Source organism: Vigna unguiculata, chromosome 9 (genome assembly GCF_004118075.2).
Source record: "Vigna unguiculata cultivar IT97K-499-35 chromosome 9, ASM411807v1, whole genome shotgun sequence".
In the NCBI taxonomy this organism is placed as follows: Eukaryota; Viridiplantae; Streptophyta; class Magnoliopsida; order Fabales; family Fabaceae; genus Vigna; species Vigna unguiculata.
Window position 1 is genome coordinate 993060 of NC_040287.1, and position 21815 is coordinate 1014874.

The 21815-nt window shown below is 31.8% G+C and overlaps 2 protein-coding genes across 14 annotated transcripts; both read right to left on the minus strand.

Annotated features, from left to right (window-relative positions):
- Nucleotides 1-369: 369 nt before the first annotated feature.
- Nucleotides 370-8333, minus strand: LOC114163830 (putative E3 ubiquitin-protein ligase LIN-1). The gene is made up of 17 exons (XM_028048183.1): nt 7166-8333; nt 6216-6288; nt 5795-6052; nt 5591-5670; nt 4337-5476; nt 4029-4170; nt 3704-3943; nt 3299-3593; nt 2939-3060; nt 2282-2401; nt 2059-2190; nt 1835-1957; nt 1645-1755; nt 1423-1569; nt 1233-1358; nt 817-933; nt 370-724 (listed from the first exon to the last, which is right to left on the minus strand). Exons 1-17 carry the CDS (start codon nt 7831-7833, stop codon nt 707-709), a joined length of 3912 nt encoding a protein of 1303 aa, XP_027903984.1. The 5' UTR covers nt 7834-8333; the 3' UTR covers nt 370-706.
- A 7662-nt stretch (nt 8334-15995) lies between these two features.
- Nucleotides 15996-21095, minus strand: LOC114163119 (chaperone protein dnaJ 49). 13 transcript variants are annotated; one of them, XR_003599366.1, is made up of 5 exons: nt 20998-21095; nt 19685-20842; nt 18681-18795; nt 18042-18224; nt 16900-17389 (listed from the first exon to the last, which is right to left on the minus strand). XR_003599366.1 is itself a non-coding variant. In XM_028047216.1 (3 exons), the coding sequence occupies exons 1-2, from the start codon at nt 21072-21074 to the stop codon at nt 19687-19689; spliced, it is 1233 nt and encodes a 410-aa protein (XP_027903017.1). In that variant the 5' UTR covers nt 21075-21095; the 3' UTR covers nt 15996-16346; nt 19685-19686. The 13 variants fall into 13 exon arrangements, 5 of the variants coding, with proteins under 5 accessions (XP_027903017.1, XP_027903015.1, XP_027903014.1 ...); XR_003599362.1 differs by having other exon boundaries at nt 18681-18959; XR_003599361.1 differs by having other exon boundaries at nt 18681-19012.
- Between the last annotated feature and the right edge of the window lie 720 nt (nt 21096-21815).

Here is a 21815-nt window from a genome sequence, read left to right on the forward strand (position 1 = left end):
AACCCAATAAAATAATTTTAGAGAGCTATAAATCTAGCAAATGTAAAAGGTGAGGTCTTTTTAAGAATCTCGCAACTAAATTTTCCGACAAGTAATTTTTAGCAATTAAACACTGTTTTCATCACAATGTTTTTTCTAAACTATATATTTGAATACTCTCTTAAAAAAAATATCTATTTTTATTTCTTATAAGTAACATGGCATTAGTTATTATTATGCATTTTTTGTAAAGAATAATACTTTATTCTTTTCAAAACTACTATTATTAGTAAATTAAAAATTTAATATCTGTGCATCAGGGTTATAGTACTTGTTTTAATTCTAAGCTTTGTTATGTCATGACAAAGTAATAGACTTTGAGATCATACGTTTTGAAAGGAATATTATCTTTCTCTAAATTTGCAAGCTCATGATTGAAAGGAACAATATCACATTGGTATTACATATACAACATTTCTGTACACAAAAGACAATCAAAACTATTCACACTGGTTTTCACTCAAAATTTATATATCTGCTATAGTCATCCCTGATGCAAAATTTGTTCTTAAGCTAAGCCTTTGGCTGTTGCAATCTTCTCTGCATCACAAGGTGGTTTTGCAATTAGCATCACAGCATGACTGCATGAAAGATCCTTTGTTGTAATACTTGGCCAAAGGGTTGGAACTTGAAAGGAAAAGTATGTACAAACAGCAAGTTGCTCTTCCTACAGAGGGATCCAACCCTGTGGATCACATAATTGAGAAGTTTGGATGAGAACAATGTCACATGCAAACGTTGTGTTTGTTGAAATGAGTAAATAGAAAGAGCTTTTACCTTGATTAGTCCCGTCTCAGTACCACAAAAAATGATGTCATTGGCTGCAAGGATGCTTGTTATCTTGCTTCCTGCTGATATTCTCCCCAACTTTTTTGGTGCCCCTCTCAACCATATCTAGTTTGGGAAGGTAATTTCAGATTAAGAAGTTATCTTGATGTCATTTGTTTATGGGGTACAAGTACAAATCAAGGTGAAAATCCAATGGGTCGGTTCTATTGGTAATTTTGGCATGTTTGTGTAAAGTTCTACTTGAGTACTTATAGAAAAGGGAAATAAGAAAGTAAAACAAGATGAGTTCATTATATGTTCAATTCAATCTAAACATATTAGAGCTAATGATCCAAAATATATACTTCTGGGTATAATTTGATGGTAGTTAAATTATCTTGTAACCCTATCAATTCTTTAGGTACCTGAATGTTGTTTGGTGAGGAGCTGGAGATTAGGTACAAGAAGTCTTCTACCACTTCCATGGCCACCACATTATCTCCTTTGTCAGTAAGAATTGAAAGTTTTGGTTTCCTAGTTCTTTTCCATTCCTGTGTAATCCATCCATGTCAGGAGAGATCAAGGTTTTTCTTGAGCTAAGGTTGCAATTCTCACCTTGAATGTTGTGCCTTGAACTTGCTTATTTGCACTGTAGAGCCAGTCTCTATATGCTACAACTGCATTGATGGGCTTACTTTTCTTTCTCCAGCTCCTTGTAGGGGGTTTGATCTCTAGTTCACGGTTGTGTGTTGTGGAATACTCCTGAAACAAAATATCATGTCATGCTTGCTGTTTATTTGGTTATAGAATGTATGTCAAACAACAAAAAACACTAACCTGTATGCTTGAATCTGTGCATCCAATATATAACTTTCCTTGAGCCACCGTCATGCACTTCACATGCTTACCTTTGAGAATATCTCTGCTCACTCTTGATTCATTAACTAGCTGCAAATGGTTAAAAAGATAAATCAAACAGTCCTAATTTTTGTCTGCTGGCTATACATGGAAAGTTTTGAAGCATCACCTTTAGTCCCTGGCTTTCTGCAATAGCAAAAATTGTTTCACCATGAGCTCGCAAATGATGAATTGGTTCCTTCAATGCTATAACTTCAACACATTCCAGCTTTCTCTGGATCATTTTCCACACCTATATTATGTATGTTATATAAGATAATCAGTTCATTTTTGTTACTAGAGGTATTGGTAGAGAAATTGAAAGTGGTGACCTTGTAAAGGATGTAATCTTACCCTTATGGTTTTATCAGTGGATCCGCTTATAAGGCAATCCGATGGTTCATAAAGTGAAAAGCATGTCACAGACTTCTTGTGCTCCTTAATGTCCCACACAAGACTGGCTGAGTGCCCCCTAATATCCCAAACCTATGACTCAATGAATGTTATGATATGATTTAGAATGTAATCTATAGATATAAAATATGCACCACATGAATCAGATCATTTGCTTTTTTACCTTGATTGTTCCATCTGAATACCCACTGAACAGCAATCCCTTGAAGTAGATGAGGGAGCAAACTGCTAAACTGAAGCTGCAACCTGCCTCAAGGATTTGTGTGTGAACGCAAGAAATACGCTGCTCTTACCACCATCATGATTTGGGTGATGCCACAAAATAAATCATTTAGTGCTAACTATGCTAACTAAATAGGTAGCAAGATTGTAAGAAATTCAGAATGTGCTCCAAAGACTAACATCATAACTCATTTACTTTTACAGTAGTCCTTTCTCAACCCTCACTGTGTTTATTTTACCCCACAGTTGCTATAATTCTAGCTTGTTCCCCATATCCAATGCCTGACCAATTTGTATCTTTTACTTAAATGCTACATCCTTAAACTACTCTCTATTAGCTTCAAAAGTCCTTATATTTTCAGTTAAAATGAAGCTGATGATGAAAACTCCCCCCATCAAGTTGGCCTTAGGCTGCTGGCGTACATACTTTTGGCATCAAAATCCTAAAAGTGTCGTGATATTTATGGAATAAGCCAAAGCTCTTGCTTACTAAATCAATGGTGGAGCATCATTCATGTTAATTATGTGAAATTCATTAATTCTGTGCTCATAGAATATTCATGCTAGTGTTAAACTTAGTACATTAATGAGGACTCACTGATATGTTTGGGAGCAAGAAATCAGCTACTCTATGTAACTCCTCAGCCATCCAAATAACATTTGAAAGGCGCCTCAGTGATTCCTTTACTCCTTCCGAGAAATGCATTAGTTTTTGCTTTCCTACATGAAAATCAGTGTCTGACTTAGTGAGGAAATTCATCATTCTTGATCAAGAAGTACTCTGTCTGTCCTCTGACACAGCACTCATAGGACTGGTGTCAAGTCCAACATAAGAATGAGAAAGACAAACATAGCAAAGATTTCACACTTATACAATCAACAAGTACGAAATGCCTTTGTTCATAACCATTTTGTGTTTATCAATAGGGTATGACATAGACCTTGTTGGGGAAAATACCTTTTCCGGAGGCATAATTAAACATGCACATACATGCTAGAAGTCTTTCCTCCAACTCCATCCCAGGATGCAGAAACTGCTCAACTCCACTTACTATAATCTCAGATGCAGAGTAACTGATGCTGTCTGGACTTTTTGATATATGACATCCAAGCCATGCAATTGCTACAAGGCAATCTCTAGAAACCCTCTTTATCTTGCTTCTAAGAACCCTATCTAAAGTATGGAAGACAGAATCCCCTAGGCTTATGATACATTTGGCAATTTTACTGCACCACAAATCTGTGCTTGTATCCTGCATGTAATAAAATTTATTAACATCCTTAAACATGTTACACAGCACGGTTCATGCTGTCATGCATAAACTTTGAACATGCAGACACACAAAGCATTTAGGAAGCTTACCTGTAGAGTCGGATCCAACCAGTTGAAGTTCCTTATCATATTCTGGTGATAGGGAGAGGTCAAACCTGTCTTTCTCAACAACCATGCAGTTGTGTATGGTTCTCCTGTCCAAGCATATGTACCAGCCAGATTTGATAGAATGGATGCAGATAATATCTGCTCTGAGCTTTCTTCTGATGTCATTGCCCTGAGAAGAATTTGCACTGCTTCTTCTCTAAACACGCCTTTATCAGGAGAGTTCTGCATTATAATTTTTTTGTTAGTAATTAAAGGCTTCAAGTTTCATGAACTGTTGACTTATATGTTTCTGAATTTTAACAATCACCAGTATGTCTAACTGAAGCATAATATTTGCTGCTAAAAGCTGGTGATCAGGTTGTAACTGATGTGCACAATGCATTAGTATCTGCATAATATTGATGCTTCTTTCTTGCTGTACTCGTTGCAGCAGACTAATAGCCGACGATCTGGAAAAAAGTTGAAAAGAGTTACTGAAAACTCTCTGAACAAGGATTGCAACAAACATATGAACAAACCATTGGATCAATCTGTTAAATACATATATGCTACAAGTACTACTCAACTACATTCAGATAAAACACGAATTGAAGATATGGTTGCAGTTATATATACCGAGGTGTACAAAGGATTTCATGAAAAAATTCAAGAGCCGTGCATTTGGCGCGGGTGTTTTCTGACTGCAAAAGGTGGATAAAGGGAGCAAGTGGAGTGAATTGTGATACATACTTTCTGCACTGAGCATCATACTGCATGCATTTTATAAGAATGGTGGTTAAAGAGAAAAATTCTTCTAGATTATCATTCCTGGCAACTTCTAGAAATCCACTGAGAACATGAGGAGAACTGATGGTAGCCAAATGCATGTTATTTGTGGCATAGTCAAATGAAGTTACTAGCTCTTCAATGATCATCAACGATGCTGCATGAGGTGTCAAATGAAGTGACTCTGGCCTATTCTTGTAACTATTTGAAGTGCATACAATCTCCACTAATATTGGCAGAAGTTCCAATGTTTTTATATCTATAGGTGAAGGATTTATCAAATAAATTAGAATTGCTGCCTCATGCACATTTTGTTTTAGAGCACTTGCCAGATCACACAACCTTAAACCTTTCTTCTTGACATCTTCTATGATTGACTTGTTCCTTGAAATTATTGTTGTCAGAATAGATACCGATGCCCTTATTTTTCTTTCCTCTTTGGAAGTAGAGATAGCTATTAGCAGCTCATCCAAAATCACATCCTTTAAGGAAGCATAAGTAGCCCCGGATGAATTAATCAGGCTCTCATAAATTGATTCAATGTCTACAGTATATTCTTCATCACATTTTCCTAATACCTCTGAATAGTGCAGTTCTCTAATCCTCCTTTCAGTCAGTTCTGACAAGTCTTGCAGGGAATACTTTCTGGAGCTTGAACAAAGTTCATCAAACTTTCGTAGGCTATACACTCTTTGTATCTCGGAATTTTCCTGATTTTTCTGGCTGGGCCTATGTTTGCAAACAGGTGTAAATGTTACATGATCAAACAATTTTTTTGGCTTCGATGCTTCCTCATCTAGTTCATCCTCTCCAAGACAATTTAAGGGAGTATTTCCAGTTTTATCTCTGTATTGTGAGATAGATAAAGTAATATCTTCTATGGACCTGTTGAATCTACTAGAATCAAGCTTAATTATGTTTTTCTTGTCCAACTGTTCTTGAATAGGATGTTGATGAGCTTGAGGCAAACCAGAGTGTTGTTGTAGCTTCCTGGAAGGTCAAATTACATGAAATTCCATGAGACAACTATAAACAAAAATAGTGAAGAGCTACATTATATTTGAGATGAAGTTTGAGAAAAACAAGACTGTTAAGGGGCCAAACCAGTTGTGGATTTCTGGTGGTAGATCATCTGCTTTAGTTATTGTGGTTTGTATATAAATTTTTCTGTCATCCACATTTTCCTGAATATGAAGAGATATGAATTAAAAGAAGTTCTGTCTGGCTTATAAGGTCAAAATTTGACGAACAAACACACTTTAAGTGGTTACGTGTCAATAAGAAATCTTCTGAAAAGTTACCACTAACCATGTTCTTTCTGGCTCTAAAATCCTTATAGAATGCATCCACTGATACTGGTGTCTTAGAGTGTGCCTCTATCATCATATCTTTGAAACCTTTGATACTTGAAATTGTTTGAATCTCTTTGTCGTGATACTCAACAGACTTAAGTTGTTTAAGGGCCTTCTTGTCACCTTCATATTCAGCAATATCCATGAATTGGCTAGATTCATGTTCCATTGTATGCATCACATCTTGAGAATCAAGTGGATGAACCTTTTTATACTGCATACTCATCACACAGAATTTAGGGGATATAAAAGGGGAACAAGAAAGAGAAGTTGTTGACTCATCTATGATCTAACATTGTATGTTTCCTCTTGCATATAATTGAAATGAATTTGCAATGCCATAGCCAATAATAGAAATAAATTAGAACAAAGCTTACCATATTGCAACTTTTCAATCTTGATTCATGTTGAACTGAAGTTGAAGAAACACAGCTAGTATTTGGTACATCCCTGTTCGTAATAGTAACTTAATTTTAGATGATACAGTACCATTCCAAAAATATAATGTCTGGACTTCAACAAACAGTATCTTATCTTTTATCTGTATTCTTTCTTTTGTTATTAGAAAATAGTTATGGAATATGACTGAAATTATTCTATAACATTCATTAAATGTGTGACATTTTTCAACCTATTTCACCATTAAAATAAATGGAAAACTAACTGTTTCTCTTCAAACTTAACCATTTGCCTTTGGAATATTACTGTTAGAAAGATGCTTTTAGATGGAACTGTTGTATTAATTACCTACTGTGAGTGAAAGAGATGGAACAGAATGGGATTGAATAGAACCCCCATCTTTTGTTTGGGCCTTTTTACAATGGAATGAAAAAAGAGAAAGAAAGAGTGGTTCCATTCCACACCCACAAGTTGGAGAGCGAGAAAAAAAGGAGATTTTCCATCCTATTGTACACAATTGAACATAGTATCATTCTATTCCATCCCCTTTCATCAATCCAAACATAAAAGTCTAGCTCTCAGGTCCTAGAACTTCACGTGGTTTACACTTTTACTGCATAATTTTTGCCTCTTTTGGTTGAAACGTGTTTGAGATAGAAATGAACTGTTTTGGAACTCTAGTTCTCGTGATTCAGTTCACATGAGTCTTTACCAACATTACATTGGCTAAAAGTCCCCTTCAAACACAAACTTGAATGTTGCTAAATGCCTAAAAATCTAGTCACTTTTCTAAGCCACAACAAAGAATTTTAAGGTTTTAAATCCTAGTTTTTTTCCTCGAACTATTGGACGTCAGAACACACCAGGTTCCACCTATTGAGCATTGTTTGAATGTGCATTAATGTTGAACAGCAAGGATTAGTCTTACACAGAACGTGGTGATTGTTTGCTGCAATAATTGCGCCACCATGGAGTTTCTCCATAAAGCATGACCTGGTAATACACCAGACACTCCTTGTACCTCCTTGCCACCTCCCTAATTGCTTCATCCATTTCATCCTCAGAAGACACAGATTCCAAACTTCTACTGCTGCAGTTACCCTGCACCATGCGAATGCTCGATTGGGGGAAAAGGCTTTCACAAAGTTGTGATGCAAATTCTGTCCAAACAAGCCTTGGTGATACCAACACTGCTTGGAGAAAATGCAGTGCAGCCTGCCACTCATCTCCCTGTAGCTTCCTCACCACTGAGAGGTAAAAGTAGGAGCAGCACACCAAGTAACGGTTTGGAATTGTGGCTGTGACCTCTTCCTCATCAAGCATTGCTGGCACCTGAAGCATTTGTTCAGAGTTCATTAGCCTGAAGGATCTATCTTCTGGCCTTTGAGCTTCAATGGCGGCCTCAATGCTGTCAATGCCCCAGTAAAGATTGGACAACACTGACTGCTCAGAGAATTCAAAAAATTCCTGCTTTTGAATCCTTAACTTGGAGGTGCATCTCAATTTCAGACCATTCCTGGTCTTCTCATCTTCCAAGGTGTCTTGAATGAACCTGTTGATGGAAACAAGCACCCATATGTTTTTGAGGTCCAACATCTCATCTAGCGTGTTTGGAAACCTGTTGAGAGGTGAAGAATCACGTTTAGAATACGAAAGTTTGGATTTTTAGCTTCCTAAAATCACATCTGAAACGTGAAACCAACTCTGATAGTAGTCCTGAGATGGTATGAGTGAGGGAGATGAAATTGAAGAGGAAGTTTGGTGTTGAATATGAGAGAGGAGTTAATGCAAGTTGTGTTTGTGATTAGATTTTGGGTAGAAGTTTAGCATCTGGTAGCAGGTTCCTCCCGTGACTGTTTTTAGCAAGATTCCAAATTTCATTGGACCCTTTAATCTTCTATTGCTTTCAGACAAAAAAGAGACCGTTGTCTTTCCTTCAGTGGGAAAAGTTCCAAAATAATTAACATTATAGTGCTCCACTTCACGTGTACCTTATCACCAAGCCTTTTCTTTCTCTTTACGTTTTTCCATTGCCGACTTTCTGTCATGCTGAATTCTCGTACATGGTTACATACACTTGTTCATGAGTGTAGGTGTGTGTATTCTCTATTCTCAGCTTGTGTTCAATCATTTATGTGCCGTGCTTCTGCAGTAGACACACAACATCACATGAAAGAGGTGAAATTTAGTACACACGCTAAGAATACTGTAGGGAAACTAGGTTGTCATGTCATCTTAGGTTTAATTATTTGCTCCCACTACTGGTTCATTTCATCATCAGACATGCACAAACTTTATGCTAAAGACCTTGAAAATTAAAATATTCAACTCACATTTTTCTAACATGCATTTTCAAATTGAATTCTCAACACAACTTTTATTATCTTCTTAGTTTCTGGCAAACTGATCAATCCTTTGAGATGGCACTGTTGTAAGACTGTGCTTGGATTTCTGTACCTTTTAAGTTTTACCTGTGGTCCTGTGAACATTGAAATGATGAAAAAAAAAAACAAAAAAAAAAATGCAACATGTCAAGGATAGAGTCATAAGCTTAATTGGGGTTTGAGTTAACAGCTTCTTAAGCACTTATATAGAGTAAACTTAACCAAACACTTACTTTAAGGGTCATATGATAAAACAAACCAGAAAAGTACCTAATTAGAAAGGTACTTTTTACTTTGAAAGTTTACTGATATGTTAGTAAACATACCAACATGCAAAAACAAATCTAACAAAAGTTCTTCTGAAAGCTTCCTCAAATAGAGTTTGTCCACAATGTTCCAAATCAAGATGAAGTTACCCTTTAAACAAGAGTAGAAGTAGACATTGGTTTAGAGTGAAATTGAGAAGAAAGTCCATTTAAAAGAAAGTTACCATTATAGCAGAATGCATCTGCAAACAAAAAAGATTAGTAGTTGTTATGTCAATTTAGAAGTTGGAAGTATTGTAGTGAAATATGTGTCTAAGGTGGAATTGAATGTTGTCTTCTTTCTATAAGATTATAGAGAAATTGAATGAAACATTAATTACTATGAAAAATAATTTACATCAAATATTTTTTTGTAAAATATTTTATATAAAAAACTTTTCATAAAAGTTTTTATAAAAAATATTTACAATTTTGTAGAAAATAATTATCTAAAAAAATTATTTGACAATTAAAAATCTTATAAAAAATTGCAAATTTGGCATGAAGTTGATTCTTTGACAACTGTGTCCTCGTGGCTCCACAGAGAGTATGTTGACCTGACAGGACAAGTTTCATCATGATTTGGAATCTGCTGGACCATTTCCTCTGTAATCACTCACACTCTCATTCTTACTGCAACATTCTGCACATTCACGGGACAACCAACACACTAAGTTACATTAGGAGTCAACCTTGTATTATCTTATTATTCACTTTCATGATAATTATGTAATACATGCTTAATTAATGTATTAGTTCATATGCACCCTCACAGAAATATGTTGTCTTCTTTCTATAAGATTATAGAGAAATTGAATGAAACATTAATTACTATGAAAAATAATTTACATCAAATATTTTTTTGTAAAATATTTTATATAAAAAACTTTTCATAAAAGTTTTTATAAAGAATATTTACAATTTTGTAGAAAATAATTATCTAAAAAAATTATTTGACAATTAAAAATCTTATAAAAAATGGCAAATTTGATAGTAAGTATAGTGCAAAAATTTGTGATAGATAAAAATAATAATATTTGACTAGGAACAAATGAATAAATAAAAATAAATAAGAAAATATGGTAGAATTATATTAAAAATAATATTTTTTAGTTTAAATATATAGATATATAATAAAAAATGTAGTACATATATATAAAGAGATTAAATTACATGAAACTTGTATCAAATATTATATCATAAATATCTTTTAAAAAATTTTATATTAATCTAAAATTTATTTTGTCTTGTTCATATAAATCATTAGTTTACATTATTATTGTTAATCATATATAGAGAGAGATAACTATAATGACATGAGACTATAATTTAACTATTGAAAAAAAAAATAACTTTTATATAAAAGAATTGACATTGTGATTTTTCCTAAAAGTTACACTAGTATAATATTTTGTAGCATTCTAATAGTATGTTTCTCCATTATTTGTGAGGTGATGTCATCACAAAGAGTTTTCAGCATGTGTTTACATGATGTTTTGTATTATAGATTTCTTTGTCTATATTAATGTCAAATGTGATATGATAGAGATGGTATTCATTTAGTTATTTTAAATAAAATTTCACATTAGGAATAAAAATCAAATTATAATAAATAAGTAGGTGTAAATTTTATTTTACAAATTAATTTAATTTAATTTAAATTTTACTTTATATTTTTTATATATTTTAATTGTTGATTAAATTAATTATTTTGGTGAAAAAAATATCCTATATTTTTCAAAAACCAAATCAAAGTAAAAAACTGTATTAGCTAAAAAATGTAAAAAAATAAAAAATAAAGACAAAGAAAGAGAGAGAAATTCATATCATGGTTGTGGAAAAATGAATTACAACCATTAGAAAAGAATTTCCAAACAAATAATTTGGAACATTTTTCATTATACCATGATCTGTAACGAAAAGGACTTGACAGTTGGGAAGTGATGAAAAAATCATTTATTTATATATATATATATATATATATATATATATATATATATATATATATATATATATTTTGGAATAACACTGTATACCATGATCTGTCACTGTTTCAAATTTATAAGATACAATTTTTTTCTGTCAGTTTAAATATATGACAAATCATATTTAAATTACTTTTAACTTTGAAAACAATTTTACATTTTAATTATTATAATAGATAAATTTATCCAAACAAAACTTAAATAAATTATATATTCCCATTTAACTGTTTTCTATACTGTGACAAAGGTAAAACTTAGTGAGATTCGGTTATAATATAAGTCTTACTTTACTTTTTTCTATTAAAAAAAATACAAGTCTTTACTTTTTCCTTTCTTAAATTGTCAAGGCTTTAATTTGTATTTTCTTTAATCTTTGAAAAGATATTTTTTTCACAACTTAAATCCACTGTTTGTATCATAAAAAGCACTAATGCTATTTTTTTCACTTTTTAAAATTACATAAATATGTTAATTAGAAGTAACTTTTAAACTAGAAAAAGTTAAAATATTATAGTTTAGATTCTTTTGTATTTTAAAGGCGTGTGTAGAGAAGTTAGTCCAAATCCAAACAAAAAATAATAATAAAATTATTCTTATGAAAGTTGAGATAATAGAAATAGGAAAAAGAAGTAGAGAATGACCATTGTAGTGATAAATGTTAGTGTAATAATACCAGGTTCATGCTAGTGGGTGTAATGATCCTAATAATAGTTACACTAATAATGATAATGAATTGAAATAATGATAACATTAATTATATTAATTATGATATGTATTTTTTTCTTTCTTTCTTTCTAAGTGTAGTTTAACATTGTTTTGGAAGAATGCGTATAAATGTAATAAATGCTTTTAACTTTAAATATATATATATATATATATATATATATATATAATCCTGCCATTTTTTATTCTTTTGCCTAATATTACAAAGACTAATCTAGATTGTAATATGTTAGAAATGGCTTTCTAATAAATAATAAAATACTAAAGTTAAATAAGTCAATTAGAAATATAATAATAATGTTACGAGCGTTTATTATTAGGTTAAAAATTATAATTTTGAATTTTAATATAATTTTGCTTGATTTAGAAGTATAATAATCTTAACGTCACGATTCGATTATGATCCAGACTATTCTATTTTTTTTACTGTATAAATAGTGTTATCTGTAATAAACAAAAAAGTTAAATTTAAATTATTTTCATCTATGAAGAAAAATTGAACATTGTATTATTATAAATAAAGCTTAAAATTGAAGTATTAAGTTGTAACGTGTATGGTAGGTTGTTTTCATTGATATGGATAATGATTGATGATTAAATAAGTTATGCTATACATTCACAAGTTTGCTTTCTATTCCCAATGATCTCATTATTGGTTCTATTATTGAGTAAATCCAAAGATATTGTGGTACCACTCTAATAGTCAAACTACACCCTTGTCAAAATAACAATTTGATTTTGAGAAATTCCAACTTAGAGATATTGTTAGAGTTCATTTTTTATTATAAGGTTTTAATGTAATCTCACTTAATTAATGATATTGTTGGGAATAGTCTAAGTATGAGTCAAAAAAGTCTCACATTAGATAAAATAGACAAAGTTAAACATTATATAAAAATAAATATCCATAACATCATTGTCTGAAGGTTTTGAGGTTAAAGTGGTGTCAAATGTCTTATATGTGTAAGACCAATTTCATATGTATGTATATATGTATGTATGTGTATGTTTGTATGTGTGTATGGATGTATGTATGTGTGTATGTATGTGTGTATGTATGTGTCAAATAAACACTATATAAGAATAAAGACCCATAACACGATTCTTTGGAGTTAAAGTGGTGTCAAATACCTTATATGATATATATATATATATATATATATATATATATATATATATATATATATATGTCATTTGGTCTTATTCCTATCAAGTTTAACTTGATTTTAACTAAAATAATTCAAACTCTACTTCAACAAAAATAATTTTACTAAACTTAAATTATATGTACTTAACTAGGTTTGAAATAATTTTTTTTTAACTTAAAAACTTGAATAAATCAAATTTTAATAACTTAATTTTGAGTATTTTTAATTTAAGAGTTAAAGTAATTGTTCTTATTGAAAACTTGACGGGAAGTAGATGAAAGATCTTGAATTGTTCAAATCACTCGATTCAAACTCCTTTAGGAACTCTTTAAATGATCTCAATTGGGCAAATTTTTTCTTAGTTATTGTTGGCTTAATTATTTTTCACCAAGTCTCAACCATCACATTTTCAATTATCCAAGTCTTTATTAAGATTTTTTTTTCTTAATCTAAGTTTTAATTATGCATATTTATTAAAACCAGGGTTAAGATAACTTCGACCTATTTCTTTCGGTCTGGATCAAAATATTTTTGAAATAACTTCTATCTAAACATCTTTCATAATTGAAACATTTATCAATTATTCTCAATAAAAATATTTATTTAATCAATTTTAGTCAACTAATATTCAACTTTTTAATTTAACACGATATTATTTTATATTTTTTATTCCATGTATAAAATTAGAAAAAAAATTGATTTGGTGAAAATTTAAAGGCCTACCAACTAAAAAGATAATATCTCTCTCTATATATACACCTCTCCTCTTGTATTATGTATCAAATAGAACGATGAACTCAAAAAATCATTTTCGGATGTTTAATTATAAGTACATCACAAATAACTTCAGTAAATGTCTAGTTAATTAGATTAAATATGATTAAAAATTAGATATAAACTAGCTAATTAATATAAAATAATGGTAAATGATATATTTTGTAATATTTTTATTTATTTTTAATATATATATATATATATATATATATATATATATATATATATATATATATTAACCAGTTATTTTATTTTGATGATTAGATTTAAGGAGTATTAAATAAAACTATTTTTTTAAGATTGTTTTAATTATTGATTTAAATTAATGTTACCTTGAAATTATTATTTACAGTTTTTATTATGTGTAATTTCCATATCGCATCACAAATAAAATATATCTGCTACTTTAATTCATAATATTTTATATTTTCTTTAATTTAAAATACATACAAAAGTGAAAAAAAGTATTAAAACTATAACTATAATTCTTCAGTTTATGAAATTGGAATAAATAATAATAAATAATTTTAAATTAAAAATAATTAAATATTTTAATTAAATATAAAATATAACATAGAAGACAATTAATTCAGTTATAAGTTAGAAGCTAGTTTAAATAATAGAAGATTTTTTTTCTATTTATCTATAATTAAGATTACATTAATTATTATTTTTTAACTTTCTCATTATTTGTCACAAATAAGATGGAAATCGTAATGTCATTAAGAAGTTAAAAATAAGCAAAAATGTTAATTACATATTTTAATCAATATATTATCTTAAAATAACAATTAAATAAACATGGATAATAAGATATTTTATTCAAATATATAAAAATTAATCCATACTAAAATAATGAAGAAGATTTATATCAAAAGAAGACAGGATGAACTTACTCTGAATAAATGAATATAAATTTTATTTTATGAATCAATTTTATAAATTTAAATTTAATCTAAAATTCATTTTTTAAACTGATATTAAAATCATCTAACTAATTTTTTAAAAATTATTGTTTGTTAGATTTATTATGATATATGTTTTAACGTGAAAAATAACAAATTTATAGTATAATTTGAAGAAAAAATAATTTTGCGTTAGTTTAATTTAAAATTGTAACAAGCGAATAATTTGAAATATAAAACTAAAACTTGAAAAAATGGATGAATTTGTAGGGACCATATTTATTTAAAGTTAATTAATGAAGATGAAAGTGTTGACCCAACACTCACTTTGAGGCCATTAATGTCACAACACAGCATTCAATGTGTCTTCCTCTTAGTCCCATCTATTTTGTCCACCTAATTAATTTTTTCACATTCTTCTCTCTCTTTTCGTCCTTTTAGCACATGCAAATGTAAACAAAACTTCATTCCATTCCACACAAGCACCATTAATAATATCTAAATATATATTCTTACACAAATTACAAACGTGTTTATCCCAAATTTTAATAAGTCAGCTTGTTATTTCGATGAAATTAGATCCTCTATTATATCTAACATTTTTTGTTTTTCGAAATTTGGCGAAAACATGTAAAATATGGAGAATAATGTATAAAATAAAAAGAAATGACAAAAACATCCCATTCAAAATATCGTAATGCGAAAAACATTTATTTGAAGCTTCATTGAAAACGAAAAATGAATTTGCATTATTATTATTATTATTATTATTATTATTATTATTATTATTATTATATTAATAATACATTGTATTCTTTCTTTATTTGAAGAGTAAAGTTAAATGTAGAAGAATGCTAGGAATTGTTTGGGTTTGATTTTATGTTTGAACGCTTCATTGGTTTCGGAAATTATCAACTTTTTGAGGTTCAGGAAGGAAAGTTGCGGAAGGGTGGCCAGTGGCAATGAATTTCAATATAAATAGTTTAAGAAAAAATTGAGAAGGTACATTCCAAGTACAAATTCTATTTGATAAAAAGTTAACATTCTTCTTAAAATATTCGTATTTAACTAATTCAAATTCACGAAATTATAAAGAACTTAATTAAGCAGGGAACGTGATTTAGGGTGTTTAAAAAAACTTCAATTGTAAATTAATCAGATTACTCAAGGAAAAATTTAATCGTGTTTATTTTATGATGATGATATAAACTTATAGGCAAGTATTTGGAAGAGTTAATGACTTTTTTTTAATATGCCCAGAGATTTTGTATAGTGCATTTTAACAAGTTTTTTTGATAACTCAAAACCTATATAAAATGTTCAATTTTATTTTTCCTTTTCACCTAGAAAAGCAGTGTATACACTATTGCTTACGTAATAAAGACTTATTAATAAATATATTTATCGAAATGTAGTAGTACTGATATATCATGTTTTAGTTCTCAGCATTTTTATTTTAAAATAAATGAAAATTTGGAAAAGTTAGGCCTACCATGCATCAAATATATTTTATTTATTGCCGTTACAGTAGCACAGAGATTAATTTGGCTTCTTTTTTTATCTGTCATTTGTATTGTTCTTTTATATTCTCATCTAATTTAAAAAATTAAAGATAGTAGTAATTATTTTTTACAGATATGTTGGAAGAAAAGTGAAGTGAAGTAGAGATATGTTTGAAGAGGGGGCAAACAAAGGTGGGTGTGTCTGGATTTGAATATGGAAATGAAAAAAGTTGCAGAGAGAGAATGGTGGTGAACCTGAGATCTCGTGTCGGTGATGCCTTTCTCTAACTTTTTTACTCTTCACTTCACATGCTTTTTATCATGCTTTTCTTTGCTTTCTGCTCTTCCCTATACTATATTTCAGCTTTCATGTCGACCCCTCCCTTCTTTATTTACAGAATGAAACAGAGCACTCTTATTAGATGCCAAAAAAACATAACTTTTTTTAGCTAACAAAACAGTTTATAATACAACGTTGACCAAATGTCTTCAAATAAAGTAAAGAAGGGTTTACAGATCATTTATACTAAATCAATTTTCCACATTTTTATGGGGCAGTTCTGTGCAGTGGGTGTTATGCAAAAGCGTCAACAAGGGGGCAAAAAGAATCTTCTTCATACAGTAGGTAACAGAATATGTCAATACTTGAAAGTGTTAGATAATAGAATACCAATTAATGAGCCATGGAACTAGAAGAAGTAAACGTGAAAATGTGTTTGAAGATTTGAAGTCCAACTACGTTGGATGATTCAAATCCATAAAGGGGTGGGGTAAAATAACGAAAAGGCATCCTATTTTTCACATCCTAATCACTTGAAAGTTTCATATATTGGGAAGTGAACTAAATTGAAACTGTATGAGTAAGCAAGAGGCATTAAATTATTATTTTGCCAACTTTTTTACAGTGGAATGGCGTTACCAGAGTCCAACATTTCATAACCAATCACACAAAATTAATACTCTTACCAGATAGAAAAGGAAAATTCACAAACCTGGTCAAAATCAAATTCAATAAGATGACTGCAACACTTCTTTAATTGACGAAATAGTGATTCACCTTAATGAAGCAATAGGTTGTTTTCCTTCATCACATATACGCCTACAACTAAAATAACCTCTTACCCCCAAGTAACTAAGAAAACTCGGATCTTGGGCTTGGGCTTGTATATAAATAAATGTCCAACACTGATGATACTTTTATGACTTTGACTGGTGTAATTATTTGCTGACATGTTATGCGTCATTAACAATCGCGTATAGCATAATAGATAATCACATCTATATATCCCTCAAACAATACAAACACATGTTTCAGCACATTCATCAGAGACTTCTCACAGGAAAAAGTGTACAGCAACAGACTGGAAGCTACTCAGTTAGGATACAGCCTATAATAAGAGTCACTCCCACGGATATATTAGATATCCTGAAAAAAAAATGTGCACAGAAACTCAGCAAGTGATACAATACTTCCTTAAGCCATGAAAAAGTTGGTGTTGCAGCAACTGACGCTGCAAGGAAAGGATACAACATAAAAGAACTGAGAAAAAGTACATCAAAGGGTGCTAAAGGAAATACAGCCATTTTGAAAGATGTATTAAAGACCCTTCTTTAAATATATAATATGATATGAATATTTTAATTCGTTCTTATTACTTTTGTTGAGAGGGGGCAGGGATGAGAATTTGCATCTGGCGTGGCTTGTCAAGGAACTATAAACAGTATAATTATAAAAAGAAGAGCATGACGGTGACAAATTAGAATTGGAATGATAATTGACAACTGAACACAGCCATGGAGAAAAGAGAAAATAAAATGTTCAATAGTATGTTTTGGATAAAAGTGTTTAGAGTGGATATACCAAATAAGAGAGTTTAGTTGTTAAATTTGTTATTTTCAGTTCATGGTCCTAGTTATGTCCAATCTGAGGGGGGGTTTCTTTCTCTTTTCCTGACTGGTCTTTTAACCCTATGCATTGTATCAGAACTCTATAACTACATCTGAATTGTATATGGGTTGACTACCCATTATACCTCAATTATCAATATCTTTCTCTTTGCCGATAAAGAAAAACTCACCTAATTGCTTTCCCCTCAAACAAGTTATGAAACAAGAGGAAATCTATCAACAGTTGCTTCTCTATCCCTTCCCTGCCCTTCTTTAGTGTTGATAATTGAATCCAAGGCAAAAACTTCTCAAGTATCTTGCCAATTTGGGCACCAGAATTCGAATCCCCCCTCTACCTCACTTTGGAGGAAGATCTGTAAAATGGACAGGCTGAATAGGGATCATAGGAATAAACAGAGGAAGAGGAGCAATAGAACCAGTATTGGGTTGGGGATATACTTACAAGGAGAAAGGGGAGCAAAAGTAAAGTTTGTTGATCATAAGTTAGTTCTTTCGCATTGTTTTTCTATGAATTTGTATCAAAAAATAGCCTTTTTTGTTCAAAGTTGTTTAATATAAAAAATTATGGATGTTGATTCATACCAATGTTGAATTCTTGTATGATGGTTCACTTTTTGTTTCCTATGGTGCCAGCTTTATTAATAAAAAACTTTTTTAAGTTGGACATAAAATTTTGGACTTAGATTGATAACCCAGGTTGAGTTCTTGCATAAACGGCTTGGATATATTCACTGTTTGTTCTAAGTTGCTTTGGGTGCCCTCTTTCATTTATTTGGACAACTTTTGAGTTTTGAGTGATAATTTGATACCTGTGACAAATTCATGCAAGCGCTGATTGAAAATGTTGTGTTTGTTGCTTCTGACTCACCCATCTTGCTGTTGAAGGATTGTTGGTTCTGTCATCTGTGGCTCCCAACTTTTTCTCTGAAATACTCATCAGTCATGAATACTCTTGGTCCTCGTGAATAATTAAAGATTAACTGGGTTGAATACGTGCAGGAATTTCATGTTTTCTTCCCGTGTATGCAACTATGCATTGCGGCACTGCTTAATTTGTGGAAGATATAGTCCTCCCCTAGGTCGTAAAACTGTGTACATGGATTTCTTGTTGCTGTTCAGCATGCCCAAATATACCTTGTTTCTGTTGGTTACAAGACATTTCTTACTAGACACTTTTTTAAAAAAAGTGAACTAGTCTTTTTTTATTATTAATTTCTTATGTCTTTCCCTTCACTTCCTCATTCCTTTATATTTCTTCACCATTTCTATTCTCTCAATTTCATTTCATTTCGCATTGAAACAGTGCTAAACAGTTTTTAACAGAAAGCAAGCTGGGCGAGAAGCCACTACTCTAGTTAACTAATTTTTTCAGCAAGCAAACTAAACCAGTACTATAGTTGCAGGCATACATGAGCAACTCATTAATAGATGCACCCTAACAAATCTAGATTGTCAAACGAACCCCAGTATTTAAAGCTTAATTTGAATGCCACTTCACTAGCAAATAACCTAATGAGAGAATTAGAATTTTAAATCAGAGCAATAAAATAGCCATATCAACTGACCACACCCTAGAAATCAATGCAAAACAAAGCTAGGAACCCTGGACAGCAAGCAAAAGTTACTTCCTCCTATCTCATCCTCAGAAAACTTCTCTCGCAGTTCCAATGAATTTATCCAAACCGCTTTTAAGTTCAAAACAATCATAATCCGACAAAAAACAGTGATAAATAAACACATTCCAATCCATGAAAAAACGAACCCAATCCGATCAATTCCTTGACCGAAACAAAGTGAATAGACAAAAAGTTACCTTCATGCCATGACTGCAAAGTTCTGCAGCTTATCACAGTGAGGAGTAGGCAGATTCCTATTCCAACTCCGCCTCTGCATCTCCACCTGACAGTATCTCCGAAGCATACTCCGGTAATCCTTTAACACACTTTCCTCAACCGCCACACGAGCATCACTCCCCACCGGATAATTCGCTTCAAACTCCTGCGATTTCACGAAGAACTGCACACCGTGCAGCTCAGTCGTTTTCGGAATCTGGTAGTTATAATGCTTGTGCAAGGAATACTCAGGCTCAGAAAACGGTAAGTACGCGAGCAGAACAATAATCAAAAGCGGCAAAAGCTGAATCACAAGCATAACATTGTGATGCCTCCCTCCGGATCCATCATTAACCTCAGTCCTATGGGGATTCCCCATGCCGCGGGGCCTGAAAACATGGTTCCTCCCGAACACATCGGAGTGTCCGAAGAAAGCCCTAAATATCTCGTCAGGATCGAACTCGTCTTCGAAGAAATCGCGCGTCGTGGTTGCCGTCGTCGTCCTTCTCCTCCTCCGCCGGAAATGATTCACCTCGCCCTGGTCGAAATCATCGACGGTTCCCGTCTGGTCATACATTCTTCTAGAACCGTCATCGCTCAAACACTTGAAAGCCTTCGAGACCTTCTTGAACGCGTCTTCTGAGCCCGGCGCTTTGTTCTTATCGGGATGAACCTTCAGCGAGAGCTTCCTATACGCTTTCCGAATCTCTTCGACGGAGCAACTCCTCTCCAATCCAAGAATCGCGTAGTAGTCGCTCTTTCCTTTGATTTCCCTAATCAGCCGAACGTTCTCCTCAGTGTAACTCACGTGACTCCTCTCCCCGTTCAAAGGTTCGCGCCGCGAAGAAGTACCGCTGGCCTGCGCGCCATGAGCGGCAGCGGTGGATGACTGAGAATCGAGGCCCTCGCACTTTTGGAGCAATGATTGAATCGGCAAATCGCGGTTTAGTCGCTGAGCGATTCTGAGGAATTTGACGGCGCGGTCTTTGTTCCCCGACGCGATTGCTTCCTCTGCGATCCGAACGCAGCGCAATGCTTCGTCCTTGTTACCTTCCATGGCAGAAACAGCTACTTCCCTAACTAACTCGGAATTTGAGTGGAGCAGTGGCACATGCTGAATGAAATTGATTGAGCAAAACCTAATTACAACAAATTAAGATCGAGAGAAATTAAACGTTGCAGTGATTTATAAGATTTATAAATTTTCTGGGGATGGAATGGAAGAGGGAGAAGGTGTTGTTTACTGAGCAATAATAAACACGAATGGGAACTGAAAGGAGAATCAATGTTATACCAAAACTTTTTTGTGGAAGAACTTTTCGTTTCAAACTGATGAGTCAAATCATTTATAATGTCTCGCTGCAGAAGCATTTTAATTTTTTTTTTTTTAAATCTTCCTCTAATGCGTGTTAATTGCACGAGTAATTATTGTTAATTTTATCATGAATGTGTAAAATTGTGTAAGAGAAATTGTATTTAAATATTGAAAGTGTTTTGACAATGATTAATAATTTGATTGAAGTAGTTATTGAGAAGCTTGATTTGGATAACTTGATTTGCTATGTGATTAATATATTATAATTGATTGATACGGGTAGTTAATTTTATTTTATGTACAAATAATTGACTATAATTAAGTTTGCTTGTTGTATCTAACTTAGCTAAGTTTGATATGTGAACTTTTTAGAGCAGTTTGTCTAATAATCTATGGTCGTATTAATTATAATCAATATATTGAAATGTATTATGTAGTAAGTGGGATAAGTAGATATTGAAAAGAGTAAAAAATAGAAGAACAAATCATGTTAATATAAGGTATTATTTGCTTTTATTGAATTTTGTTGACCAGTCTCTGAAGTAGACTGACCGAATTATTAACATATGATCCAATTTTGATAAGAATTTTTTATCGATCAAGTTAGTAAAATTTTAAGTAAATAATGAGATAGATTGTACTTCTTATACTGACATGTACTTATAACATTTTTAGACCTACGGATATAAAGTGTGTATTGACATATAAATATTATCAATGAGTTATGTTTTTATCATATATCAAGTAAATATTATCTTTTTCTTATTTCATGTGGTTAAAATATCTTTTGGATTTCA